This window comes from Colossoma macropomum, unplaced genomic scaffold, assembly GCF_904425465.1.
Source record: "Colossoma macropomum unplaced genomic scaffold, Colossoma_macropomum, whole genome shotgun sequence".
Lineage (NCBI taxonomy): Eukaryota > Metazoa > Chordata > Actinopteri > Characiformes > Serrasalmidae > Colossoma > Colossoma macropomum.
In genome coordinates this window covers 14841650-14854110 of record NW_023494788.1, presented here as the reverse complement: position 1 = coordinate 14854110, position 12461 = coordinate 14841650, and the positions used below count along the sequence as shown (strand labels likewise).

General features: G+C 39.0%; 1 protein-coding gene across 3 annotated transcripts in view; it reads left to right on the top strand.

The window, feature by feature from the left end:
* LOC118806898 (serine/threonine-protein phosphatase 2A 55 kDa regulatory subunit B beta isoform-like) overlaps positions 1-12461 on the top strand; it is a 70241-nt gene that overhangs the window by 44465 nt on the left and 13315 nt on the right. For all 3 annotated transcript variants that reach the window (XM_036568574.1, XM_036568575.1, XM_036568576.1), the window contains 3 exons: positions 4964-5061; positions 7055-7220; positions 8030-8142. In XM_036568574.1, coding sequence (XP_036424467.1) covers positions 4964-5061; positions 7055-7220; positions 8030-8142 — 377 coding nt within the window. The remainder of the gene's footprint in view (positions 1-4963; positions 5062-7054; positions 7221-8029; positions 8143-12461) is intronic.

Below are 12461 nucleotides of genomic sequence, written 5' to 3'. Positions count from 1 at the left end.
TTGTGTCTGCTCAAAGGTGAGGAAACCCAATCTGTAAATACAATAAAAGGGAAACAACTGAATTGGAGTCTGTTGTGGTGGTGTTATTAGTGTGCCTGGGGCGGCTGTACGTTCTTTCTCATTTCAGTCTTTTCCCAAGATGCCTTGGTGATGGGGATGCACCTATCATACATGTTTCATGGTCACCAGGGATGCAGGGATAGGACAGGTTGGCACGGTAACCTACTTTATGGTGCGTGAGGGATGGGAGGAAGGTGTTTGGGTGGAGGATGGATCAGTGGTTGCCCAGGCAGCATGCTGTCATGTGACTTGCCAACCTTTGACCTGGCTGCCTGAAGGATTTATTCACTGTGCTGCAATACACTACTCTATCTGTCACAGGCAGCAGTAGAAAACAGGCCACTTCAGGACACATGCTCCTCAAGTACCAAACGGCTAGCATGGCAGCTGCAGGCCTACAAATCCTGAGGCCCAGTCTTTAATTTGAGACTCACAATCTCCCTCTGTCCTGCATCTCCACATTCAAGTGATAATTCAACATGATCTAATTTATGCACTTTCCCCTTATCCATCAAAAAGTTCAACACCAAATTGTGCACATTACCACTAATTAATTGTGCATTTGTGAGATGCAAGGTTTACAGCTGCTGTGAAATAATGGAGCTCTCAACAAGCTTGAAACAAAAGAGAATATTGGCGGTGTTAATAAATTAAAGGGCCCAAACTGGATTTTCCTCTTTTTATTGATATAAAAGTGTCTGATGTTTTAGTAGACATTGTTAAAGTTTTAAAATGTACCACGTGGAAAATATATGGCCTGTTGTGATTTCATTGTTTTTGTGATATCATAAAATCTTAATTATTTACATATATCCACCTATTCAGCACACAGCACTTTAGCCCCACTTATTTACTCTGAAGTTATAAGGTTTCAGCTTAGACTGGTTTTTGAATGAGGCACTATACAGAGCAACCCAATCAAAACAAAGGTCATTTACATATCCGTCTTAAAGGCACAGTAAAAAACAGCATGTTTAATACAGAGGGATAAAGAGAGGTTGGAAATATATAATATATCTTGTATGTATATATATATAAAATTTAACACAGACTACAAGCATGTATTGTGTCCGTATCAGGGCACATTTTGCGCTGCATTATACATATATATATGGCCTACATCTGATCTTGAGAGTAAAAATAGGTTTTTTTTGATGGTAAATATTCTTCCAGCACATTATTGAGGCTTTTTTCTTAGTCAAATCGCTGACTGCTACTACAGCTAAAGGACTCCTCCCAACAACATGCTTTTAAGACTCTACTGCAATTGCGCAATCCTCCTGCAAATGTATATGTATGAGGGAGAGAAATGCAGTTTGTGTTTTTCCATACTCATAGCCTGTGCATACACTGTGCATCAGGGATGCTGGTCTGTGGGCAGAATGCATCCAATTGCTGTCTGAAACTGGTGCAAATGGTTTAGTAAATAAGATCCTGCATGTTTTTGTTCAGTACAATGTATCCTTTGCTAATTACAATTATAATACTGCTAACACAAAAGTTTGCAACATGCAAATAAACCTTTAACCAATCACTGAATGTTTAATTATGTGCTGTGAGCATTCTGCCCAATCACAGATTTGGTGTTTGGATGAATCAAGGCACAAATGATTTTGTTAAAATTAATGCAGGCCAGTCTTTAATCAGGTCACGTCAAGTGTTCAACAATGTGCTTAATACATTGCTAGGAATATTGCAATATGCACCAAAAAAAATTCACTGTAGTATTTTGTCTATGTTATAAAGACCAAGAATGACAACTCAGGCAAAACTCAGAGATGACTGTAGTCTGCACAATGCTAACTGCTGACTATGATCTTACTTGTTAGCTACCCTCATAGCTCCAGTGCAAAGCTGAAAAACTACAGGTTGTGCAAGAGAACAAAATGTGTAAATCTGATTCAAGGAGAACATGCTGCACCAGAGAGAACACAAACTCATTATAGCTTTATCTTCAGTTCTTATCTGCTCTTAGTTGCTTGGGAAAGCTAATGTTATTGATAAGCATCTAGGTCTATGCTCTATTGCAGTGGAAGGGCTCTGTGCCACCTCATTATGATAAAATGTAGCTCTCTTTAGATGCTTCCTCAGGTATTTTGATGCAAAGAAACACAAAGACACAAAGGCTCCTTGGGCCATATTACATCAGCTGCTACCTTACATGGTGAATTTCAAAGCTGGGGAGTGCAATTATGATGCATGTATTCTCTGTCTTGCCCTGCCTTACTGCTCTGGGCTTCTACTAGAACATGCTCTCTGATGTATGATCTATCTTGTAGTCTCTGGCTTTGTCTCTTGCTCTCTTTGTCTGCCTCACACATTGATGTAAATAACAAGATAACATGAATCTAGCATCTGGGTTTGCTTGTGTGTAAGCGTTTAAGATATGCTAGTAATTTGGGCAACTGATTCAATGTTATTCCCATCATATCTGTTAAAGGAGCTCTCCAGTGTTTTTTAAACCTAATCTCTACCTGCTGTATCTGTATTGTATTTGGTTATATTGTGGTTGTATTGTATCTGCTTATAGATGGTAGGTTTTGAGTCAGCACATTTTTGTAAGCAAGGGGAAGCTTATTTCGACACAACTACCATCTATGGTAATGAACCATGCAATGCAGATACAAAGGATAGAGATTAGGTTGAAAAACTCTGGAATATTCCTTTAATACCTCCCCAGATATTCACCAATGTGCCCAGGAAATAGCAGCGCTTCCTGTAGTAATCCTGTCAGTTTTACCCCCACCGTCGCCCACACTAAAACTCCATTATTCCTCAACTCTGAGTGACCCTGCTAACCAAAAATAAAGCCCATCATAACAGAGCTCTGAACAGAGCTGCTTTGGGGGAGTTCATGTGTGTCTGGCTTGTTCAATTATTATAGTAGCGCTAAACAGCCAGACTGATCCAGAGAAAATAAACAGGATTTCTGGAATATTACGTTTATTGACCGCAGCAGTGTGGGAAAGAAATAAGCGTCTTAGCATGGCAAAGGTCAGCATGATCCAATCCTTTCATAACCTGTTCTCGTCTAAATGTTCGAGAAGGGCCTTGAGGAGCTAATAGCAAAGCATGGTGAAGAATAAAAGCCCTCTTGGCTTCCATTGCTCTGAATGCTTTGCTGCATTAAAGGCCGGGGCGCTGGCCACTCGTGCAGTTTTGCTGTGGCACTCTTAGTGTACCCGAGTCGCTCAGTGAGCTGTAATGCACCGCTTCTGTCCATGATGGAAGTGGTTTCCATGGCAACCGCTTCCTCCGTTCCCCATTCAGCAAGCTTTAAATCCGTGAAGGGGGTGTGGGTGAGGAAAAGAAAAAATCGAAGCTCTTCTCTCTCTCTCTCTCTCTCTCTCCGTCTCGCTCTCTCTTTCTTTTTCTTTCTCACTTCATTAGATTTGTGCCTCTCCATTTTTCATAAGAGCGTACTACTGAAGGCATAGCCACTCAAAATTCTTTGCCTCTGTTTGAGTGTCCTGCAGATTTTTAATATGGTGGCTGGCGTAAACAGGTGAAGAGGGAAGGAATGTTGCCATTTTTTTCTTTAAATGAATAAAATTTAAAGTCATTCAACGAAGGCACGGCTTCTAAAGCAGATGCATCTTGTTACAGAGGATAAAAGGAGATATCTGAAAGGTAGGACTGGACTGCTACAGTTGGACCATTGCATGGACCTGATATACTGCTGGTTTAATGTTAACAATTGGGACACTGTCAGTCTTTTTAACATTTTCCTGTTTGCTCGTTCATTCTGGTTCTGTACTACAACCGCGTTGCATTATACAGTGAATAAAGCAGTGCTCCCTTTGTGGTAATCACTCTTTGCATAATTATGTGGTTATGAGCTCACAAGTAATCTTTTAAATCTGTTTTGTTAAAGAAATACTCTGGCATTTTTCAACCTATATGTCTGCAGCATCTATAGTATAAAGTCATTTAGCATGGACAGTAATTTCCTTGTACAGAAGAACAGAAAATCTATTAACCCAAAAACACTTGGCCATTTCCATTGGTCCATTCATCATGAATTTCTGATGCATTGAAAAGGCCAAATGGTATTTTCAAATTCTGTAAAACAGAATGAAAAACAAGAAAACATGGAAATACAAAATGCAGCAGGAACTAAAACACTCTGCTGAATTGTTCCATTATTTGTTGTGCCATAATCTTGTCTCATGAAAATGTTAGATCAGCTTGAGTCTGAAGCACTGTAGCATGTGTGGGCATGCAAAGTGTTTTCATCATATGGTGATGAATGGACAGAAAACGCTTGATCTCACCAGTGGAACAACCTCTTTCTCCAGGGGAATGTGGAGAGAAAATCCTGCTGAAACAGCAGCTCTGAATCTGTACAACTTACTGATCTCCTGCTCATAGGCAGCGCTTTGATAAAACAGGGGAATTACAGTTGAGTCTGGCCTTTGCAGGATGATTTGGGGGGATTACATCCCATATTTCCCAGCTCTGATCATCCATTGGCTTTTCTTCTTATAAGTCTCCTTTAACCCATTTTCTGCAGAATGTGGGTCATTAGGACAGTATTATATATTATCACTGAAGTCAATTTGCAGTTTTCAATCTGTTTTGTTATGCTTGCCTCGTATTAATTAGGTTTGGGAAGACAGTTGAGTGCACACAGTCCTGGACAGGGTGTGCATGGCATCCTAGCACTGCATATGATGAAATGCTGGGGTTTTTATAGCACTTTTAAAGCATTTGAGATGTAGCTTTCTGCTTTAAATTGATATTCCTAACACTTCTCTAGGTGCAAGGTAATCTGATTTGTTTAAAAATGCTGGGAGTTGCCAGTAGCTTTGCTGTCAAATTCAGTGCTGTGGAGAGTAATTCTATCCTAGACAGTGGGGGTAGTGGTTGTAACTCTCTCTCTCTCTGTTGTGCTCTATTACAGCCGACATCATCTCTACGGTTGAGTTCAACTCAACAGGGGAGCTCTTGGCCACTGGAGACAAGGGAGGACGTGTGGTGGTTTTCCAGAGGGAACAGGAGGTAAACGAAAGAATGACGACACAACGTTCTCCGCATTCTCCTGCCAGCACTGCACTGATGCACAGCTGTTAGATTCCTTTCAACATTAGCGTTGTCTCTAGGATGTTGGCATTCCACCCAATGCAAAGACACCTAAGGAGGTGTCGATTATTGTAGTCATAGCCCCACAACTACAGGTGTGACACACAGGTACTTGCTGTGTACCCACTAGTATTTGGCCATTACTACTATTTTAAAATATTGATACAAGAAAGAAAAGTAAAGTGCTCTTCAAATCAAATGAGCTTTAGAAAGAACTACTTAAATAGTGGTAGCTCACTAATGTCCAGTTTCCCATGGATTAAGCCTAGTCTTAAGGCCTTTAAACAACAAGTATGATTATTAATGTAGTGGAACCTTCACACCAAGTCTGGTGTTTTTTCGTAACTTTCTGAGAATGAAAGAGAAGGAAAAATGGATTTCCCTCAAGTAGTAGCAAGTAGTAGCAGGACCACTGCTCTGCACATTTTAGTGTTTTCCCAGCTCCCAACTCACCTGATCCAACTAATCAGCTTCCTTATAGCCCCTTAATGAGTTGAAATGGGTGTGTTGCAGCAGGGGAAGCACTAAAATGTGCAAGGCAGTGGGTCTCCAGAGCCAGGGTTTGGAAGCACTGCACAAATGTACTCACCATGCTCTATGGTCTGCCATGTGTTTTCTTTAACTTCTGCATTTTTAGAGTTAGCTGTTCTTTGTCTTATAAACTTATAAACTAGTGTTCTGAGAAAGGCAAGATGAACAGTTCTGTCACCATGACAGCTGAGCTCTGATTGGTCAGCCTGATTTTAACACCACACAACAGGAGGAAATCAACCGGGCACGGATTACAAACTTTACACAGCACCATGATCCGACAGCATTTAATATGCGCATGTTCATTTTCAGAACTTGTCATGCGTTTTTTTTTGTCTGTAAAAATCCAACTAGCGGTGAATAGGCCATCATCAGAAATGATTTTTAATCTAGGCTTAGGCTTAATCTGAGTCTGGTAAACTGGCTCTAAATATTGTAGTTACATTTCTGTGTGCTAGATAGGCTAGTCTTTACTTTCGGCTTGACTACAACACTGCCCTCATCCCTTTCAGAATACACCTAAAAACTCATTAAAAGAGAGTTTAGTAATATTACAATAACATTACAATACCATTATGTCTGAGACCTATTTAAAAAGAAGCATCAATGAGAGATGGATAACATTTCAAGTTCAAGTTCTGTAGTCAGGAAAGCCATATCAGAGACACAGATTGTCAGACTCCATACTGCAGTTGTTCTAGTAATGGAGGAACAGTATAAACCAGTTGTTTAGAACATAACAAACCTTTAAAACACTCACAGCAGGGGAATCCAGCCTCATGTTTGCCTTAATAGATTGCTTTGGAAATCTACAGTTATTTATTCTGGTAGCTGACATACCCGCCACCCCCCCCACACACACACACACTCCCTTTTATTTCCATATGCTTATTGATTGTGTGTACATGTATGTGTTTGGTTACCACCAGCTGTGCCAAAGAAGCTACCAATCAATGTTGTGTTATATTGAATTCAGTATAACTACTCACTGTTAGACACATCCTGCATGTAAATGACATGATTTTTTAAAGTGAAACACTTCACATATTTTCTAAGTGAAGTTAACACATCCTCAGCAATATTTAGGTCACAACTTATTTATTTGGTTGAGTTTAACATATTGGGAAAAAATAAAACATAACATGTAATATGTGCCAAACTCTTTGTAGTTACTGCATTTTATGTTATCAATAGTAATTATGCATTAAAGTGTGCAGAAGTGTGTTCTCTGTAGATGTGCTAACTTATTTTCATGTAGAAAATCAACAAAACGAGTGTCCCCAAACGTTTGCATACCACTGTATTTTCTATACCCAGTACCCAGCAGGCACCAGACAGTTATAGACTGTCACACTTTCTCTGTCTCTCCCTTCTGATCCAGAGTAAGAACCAGCCTCACAGGAGAGGAGAGTATAACGTTTACAGCACGTTCCAGAGCCACGAGCCTGAGTTCGACTACCTGAAGAGCCTTGAGATCGAGGAGAAGATCAACAAGATCCGGTGGCTGCCCCAGCAGAACGCTGCTTACTTCCTGCTCTCCACCAATGGTGAGTAAACAGCCACAGGTTCCATTAAAGGGCCGGATATAATGGAAAAAAAATGTTCCTCAGTAATTAGAAATAACAGGGTTTCCCAACAGCTTATGTTGAATTCAATGTTTTTGTGATATCAAGAAAACACATTTACAGAGATCAACCTATTCAGCCTAGAGCAGTTTAGCTCCACCAACTCATGTTGAAGTTTTAAGGAGTGTTTCAGGGCAGCCAACCAGAACAGAGGTTATTTGCATATATTGGTCTTAAAGGCACAGTAATATAACAGCCTATTTAATTTTAAGGGGTAAAGAGAGGTTGGAAAATGAACTATGATTTCTGGGTTTTTGGTACATAAACCCACACAAATGGGGGGAAAAAAGGAGGATATGGGCCCTTTAAACATTCTTTGCTAGATTTCTAGATTAGAGGTTAATAATGTAGAGTAATGAAAAATGTAGGAGGCCGCAAGGTTGGAAGTAACTGTCTAATAATTCATTTTATTGCATCATAACTAGGATGTAGAACCCATGATTAATATTCTGGTATAGACTAAATTATATACATAAAGTCTCTTGAGGTAATGTGTAACACAGAAATATATTGTAGCTGTCAAGCAAGTAATTCATCTCAGGGGATGTGTGCGTTTTCTTTCAGATGCTATGACTTCATCTTATATCCTCCACTGAGCTGGAGAGCTGCCAGTATTGTGCCAGATTGTGTGCAGTCTCTCTATCTTTGCTCACTCGCGCTCTCATACTCTCTTGTGTCAATACTGGTGTGTGTGTGTGTGTGTGTGTGTGTGTGTGTGTGGGTGTCTGCAGATAAAACTGTGAAGCTGTGGAAGATCAGCGAGCGAGATAAAAGACCAGAAGGCTACAATTTGAAGGACGAAGATGGAAGGATTCGAGACCCTTCCACCATCACCTCACTGCGGGTCTGTATTAGGAGTGTAGAAATGCAACAATGCATCAATGCTTTTCTGATACATTGATCTGAAGGTGGTGATTCAATAGAATTGGTTTCAGAATGTGAGAATCTGAAATGATTATAATAATATTCAGCAAAGTACAGTACTGTGCAAAAATCAGAGACTATCCTTCGTTTATTGTTTTCCAGTCAAAACAGCAATTAAGTACAAATGATTTATTTTTTGGCATCAGAAAAACAAAAAACCTATATTCAGCAGAAAATTACACAGAAGCCTCTGCAACTAAATATAATACCACACCCAAACACATTCAGTGATGTTGATGTCTGGACTCAGGGGTGGTCAGTCCGTTGTTCTGAGAACACCAGTAGCTTCTTTGTTTGATTTGTAAATGTTCTTTTTTTGTCTATTTGCTTTTCTCAGTAATGACTTAACAGCTACACATCCTTTCAGACTCATAGCATTAAGTTGTCGTCTTCCAGTGGTAAGATGGACAGAAAGACCTGTGGATTTTGTATTAGGCTAAGCTGGACTTTCTTCTCCTACCTCTCGTTCCCATTTTAAGTACAGTTTAAGTACAGATAGTGACAGTTTTGGTAGTCTGACAGGTCTTGCATGGTTGTTAGGAGTCCCATTTAATCTGTATATTCTAATAATGATCTTATGCCTAACCCCCTCAGAAATATCTCTTGAAAATTGAATAATTTATACCTAATGGCAATTTTGACTTTTAAAAATTCAATAAATGTAGGATGGTCTATTTACAAATATAAAAATAAAAGAAGCTTGTTGTATTATTTTCATTATCTTTTTCCCACTGCTATGAATATAGCTCTGCCAGCCACCTTTGCTTACATAGTGTACTTTTTTTAAATAATTCTGAATCTTACTGCAATAATCTCATCATGTTGAGCTTTGAGATTTCATTGAATCGTTAACTTGAATCATTGAATCATAATCTAATCAAATCTTTGTGAGATCAGAGATTTGCACTGCTATTCAGTATACTACTGATGATTGTTCTTTAGAAAAATAAAAAAAATGTCTTACATTAACCAACATTAAGTAAACCAGTACAGAGATATGTCAGATATGTAAATCTGCTTTTGATGTTGGCAGCAGTTACTAGGGCCTTAAAGGATTCAGGCTAGCTCACATAGGAAATATGAAAATTAGGGTCGACTGGGTCTGAAGGTTTGGATCCACTGAGAAGATCTGACAAGCCACTCTATTGTAAAGAGTCTAGCAGCAGCACTGCAAGAAAATATGTGCAATTAGCATCAGACTAAAGGGGATGTCTATGCCCAGACTGGCAACTGTTTCTTTGACTAAAAGTGGGCCATCATCTCCTTTTAAAATCTACTCAGAATACTCCTGACTGTAGCTTCAGAATGGCAGATTGCTGGGTGGAGATTTGAGCATCTCTGAATTGAAACTAAGCCCAGTCCCCAACAGCAGTCAGCAGTTCATCAGAAGCTTGGTGGTGCATTCTCGCGTAAATGCTACATGGAACAGTCTCTATTCAAGTCAATTCCCACGTGAAAATCACATTTTGTGTGCTCAGGGCCAGCACTGATGAATGATCTTCTATCATCAATAGACAGCGTCTCTCTCTTAATCAAAAGGCAGCTGCTGAGAGTGATGAGTGTGTGCAGCGAAGAAGACGTGATCATTTCTCTTTCTCTCTCTCTGTCTCTCTCTCTCCCCTCTCTCTCTCTCGTGTTCTTTCACCCATCCCTCCAAATTGAATCTTTATACAAAAGGGGGGCGCGACTCTGTGTATCCATTAGTGTTTGGTGTGGTGTCTGTTTTTCGGCTCCGTGGCCTAATGGATTAAAGCGTTCTACTCCTCCGCCATTGTCTGGTCGGTGTGGAAGATTAGCCTGATGGCAGGGAGAAGGTGGCAATCCCATTTGGAGCGTGAAATGTATGTGTGCTGAAGATGGAGCGAGGGATTTATCGGTGGGCACAGGCGGAGGAGTGTGGAGAGGTGCGGGTGAGGAGGGAGGAAGCAGAGGGAAGACTCTGTGAGGCAAAATGAGCACACATTTCATGTGTTCTGGCAGCGCCAGCGCCATATTCCTGCTCTACTCACTGCATGAGGTTTTGCCCCTGAGGCCTTTGGCGAGCTAGTGTTGAAGTTTGAGAGCTCATAATCCCAAACTTTGACCGATATGTTGAGTGGTCAGCGGGCAGCTGATATTAAGAAACAGAATATTTTATGTTATTATTAAACCTCTTAAACTCTCAGGTGTTTGTATGTGGGCCCATACTTTAGTTAACACTCTCATATTTACATAACTTACATGTTAGTTTCATAGTAGTGACTATAAAAGTAATTGCAGTTGCTGAATTAAAAATTCTAAAGATTAATAAAAGAATAATGTTACATTATGTTACATGAATGTTATATTATTCAGGGCAAAAAAGGTATGATCATGCCTAAAAAGTGATGCAGCATTAGAGATTCTGTCTAAGAATACATGCAGAGAATATTAAACAAACAAACAAATAAATAAATAAATCATCATTTAAATTAAAGTATTCTTTATTGCATTGTATCCTTTGCATTATTAGATTATGCTAAGGAATAATAGTTAAAGGGAATTTATTATCCAAACTTTTCCCATAATTAAATCCTTAAGATGTAAACAAAGTCATTCGGAATAGTTGTATGTGAAATGCTCTGTTCTGAAGAAACTTAGCAGCTCACTTAGTTTACAGTGGTGGTGATAGGAACCAGACTTCTGAAGCATTTAATGCCTTTAAAAGCCACATCACAGAGGTTAAGTACTGGAAGTTGTTACAAATATACTAAGACATTGTTTTATTATTATTATGAAAATTTTGGCCTAAAACTGTCTTATAAAAAGACAAATAAAAATCCATTCATGGTGGAAAGGTACATGAAGGGCAGTCTAAGGCAAAAAGTCCCCTGTAGAAAGGTATTTTTATAGATGTGCCACTTTTCTATCATTATCAACAATACACATAAGGACGTGTGTAGGTTCACTGGCCATTTTGGATAGTTAATAAAATGGCGATGTTTGTGCGATGCCTGTTTCCTGTCACCACCACTGTGAAGAAAATTAGGGTCAATAAGTTTCTCCTCAGTGCAGTGTTTCACATCAAAACACTTGAAATGACTTTGTTTACATGTCAACTCAACATGTCAATTAAATTACGCTGAACATTTGAAAAATTGATGGAATTTCCCATTGTCATAATTGCTACATTATGTCCCACATCGAGTGTTCAACTAGCTCTATTTACTCTGTGGAGAAATGACTTTTCTCATGGCCATGCTGTTAGAAAGGGTGTCGATGATTTACTGTTTTTCATATGACTTGGTTTTCTGCTCTTTATGAAGGTAAATAGAATTCGGTAATAAGGTTGCACATATGTTAGGACATAAATTATAATTGTTGTTATTTAAAATAATCTACTAATGCAAATGAACGTTTTCACCACTAAATAACTCGTATATCAAGATTATATATGATATATTTTTAAAGCATTGTTTGATAAATCATAGCATTCTAATCTTTGACTGCTGATGTATGGTATGGAAAATGCCAGGCTTAAATACAAAGCTTCTATTCCCCGTGCGTTGTTCCTTCCTGCTGTCTCAGGGACAGATAGAGAAAACGGTGAATGTTTTCCTCCACCGCCTCATCGTAGTGCTTGCTGGACACTATGGAGAAGAATGAAGGCAGACCGGAGACTGAGATTCTTTAAAGCAGTGAAGGATTGTACTCCCTGATCCATCTCCCTGAGCCGAAAATAGAAAGTTATCATTCCTCAGCAGAGCGGAGCTGCAGCCGGGAGCTCTCCTCAGTAGGGTTTGCTGATACATTGCCAGCCAATTTATTATAACTTGGCACCCCATTTGTATTTGTGTACACACAGATGAAAGTATAGTCACTAGTGGTGGGTGTTTTTCTTCTTTTTAGACTCACTGAAATGGATAGCATAGTGGATAATATCACTGCACCACATGGAAGGTTCAAGGTTTTATCCCTCGTCTAGTCATTCACCTACACAGTGTGCTAAATATAAATGTAAATTCTTAAAATAATCAGTGATTCATGTTTAGAGTTTTAATATAAGATATGGATTAAAGGATAACATTGTTTAAAATGTCAAATATTAAAGTATTGATTATTGGTATTGGCATCACACAAAGGGTTATTATAATTTTATGATATAGTTTTTATTTTATCAGTTTCAGTTTAGTTTCAGTTGGTTTCAATACATTTAAATAGACATATTGGTGTTTCTCAGACATATTAGAGTTCTCAGACCTTTCAGTCTGTATAGCTGCA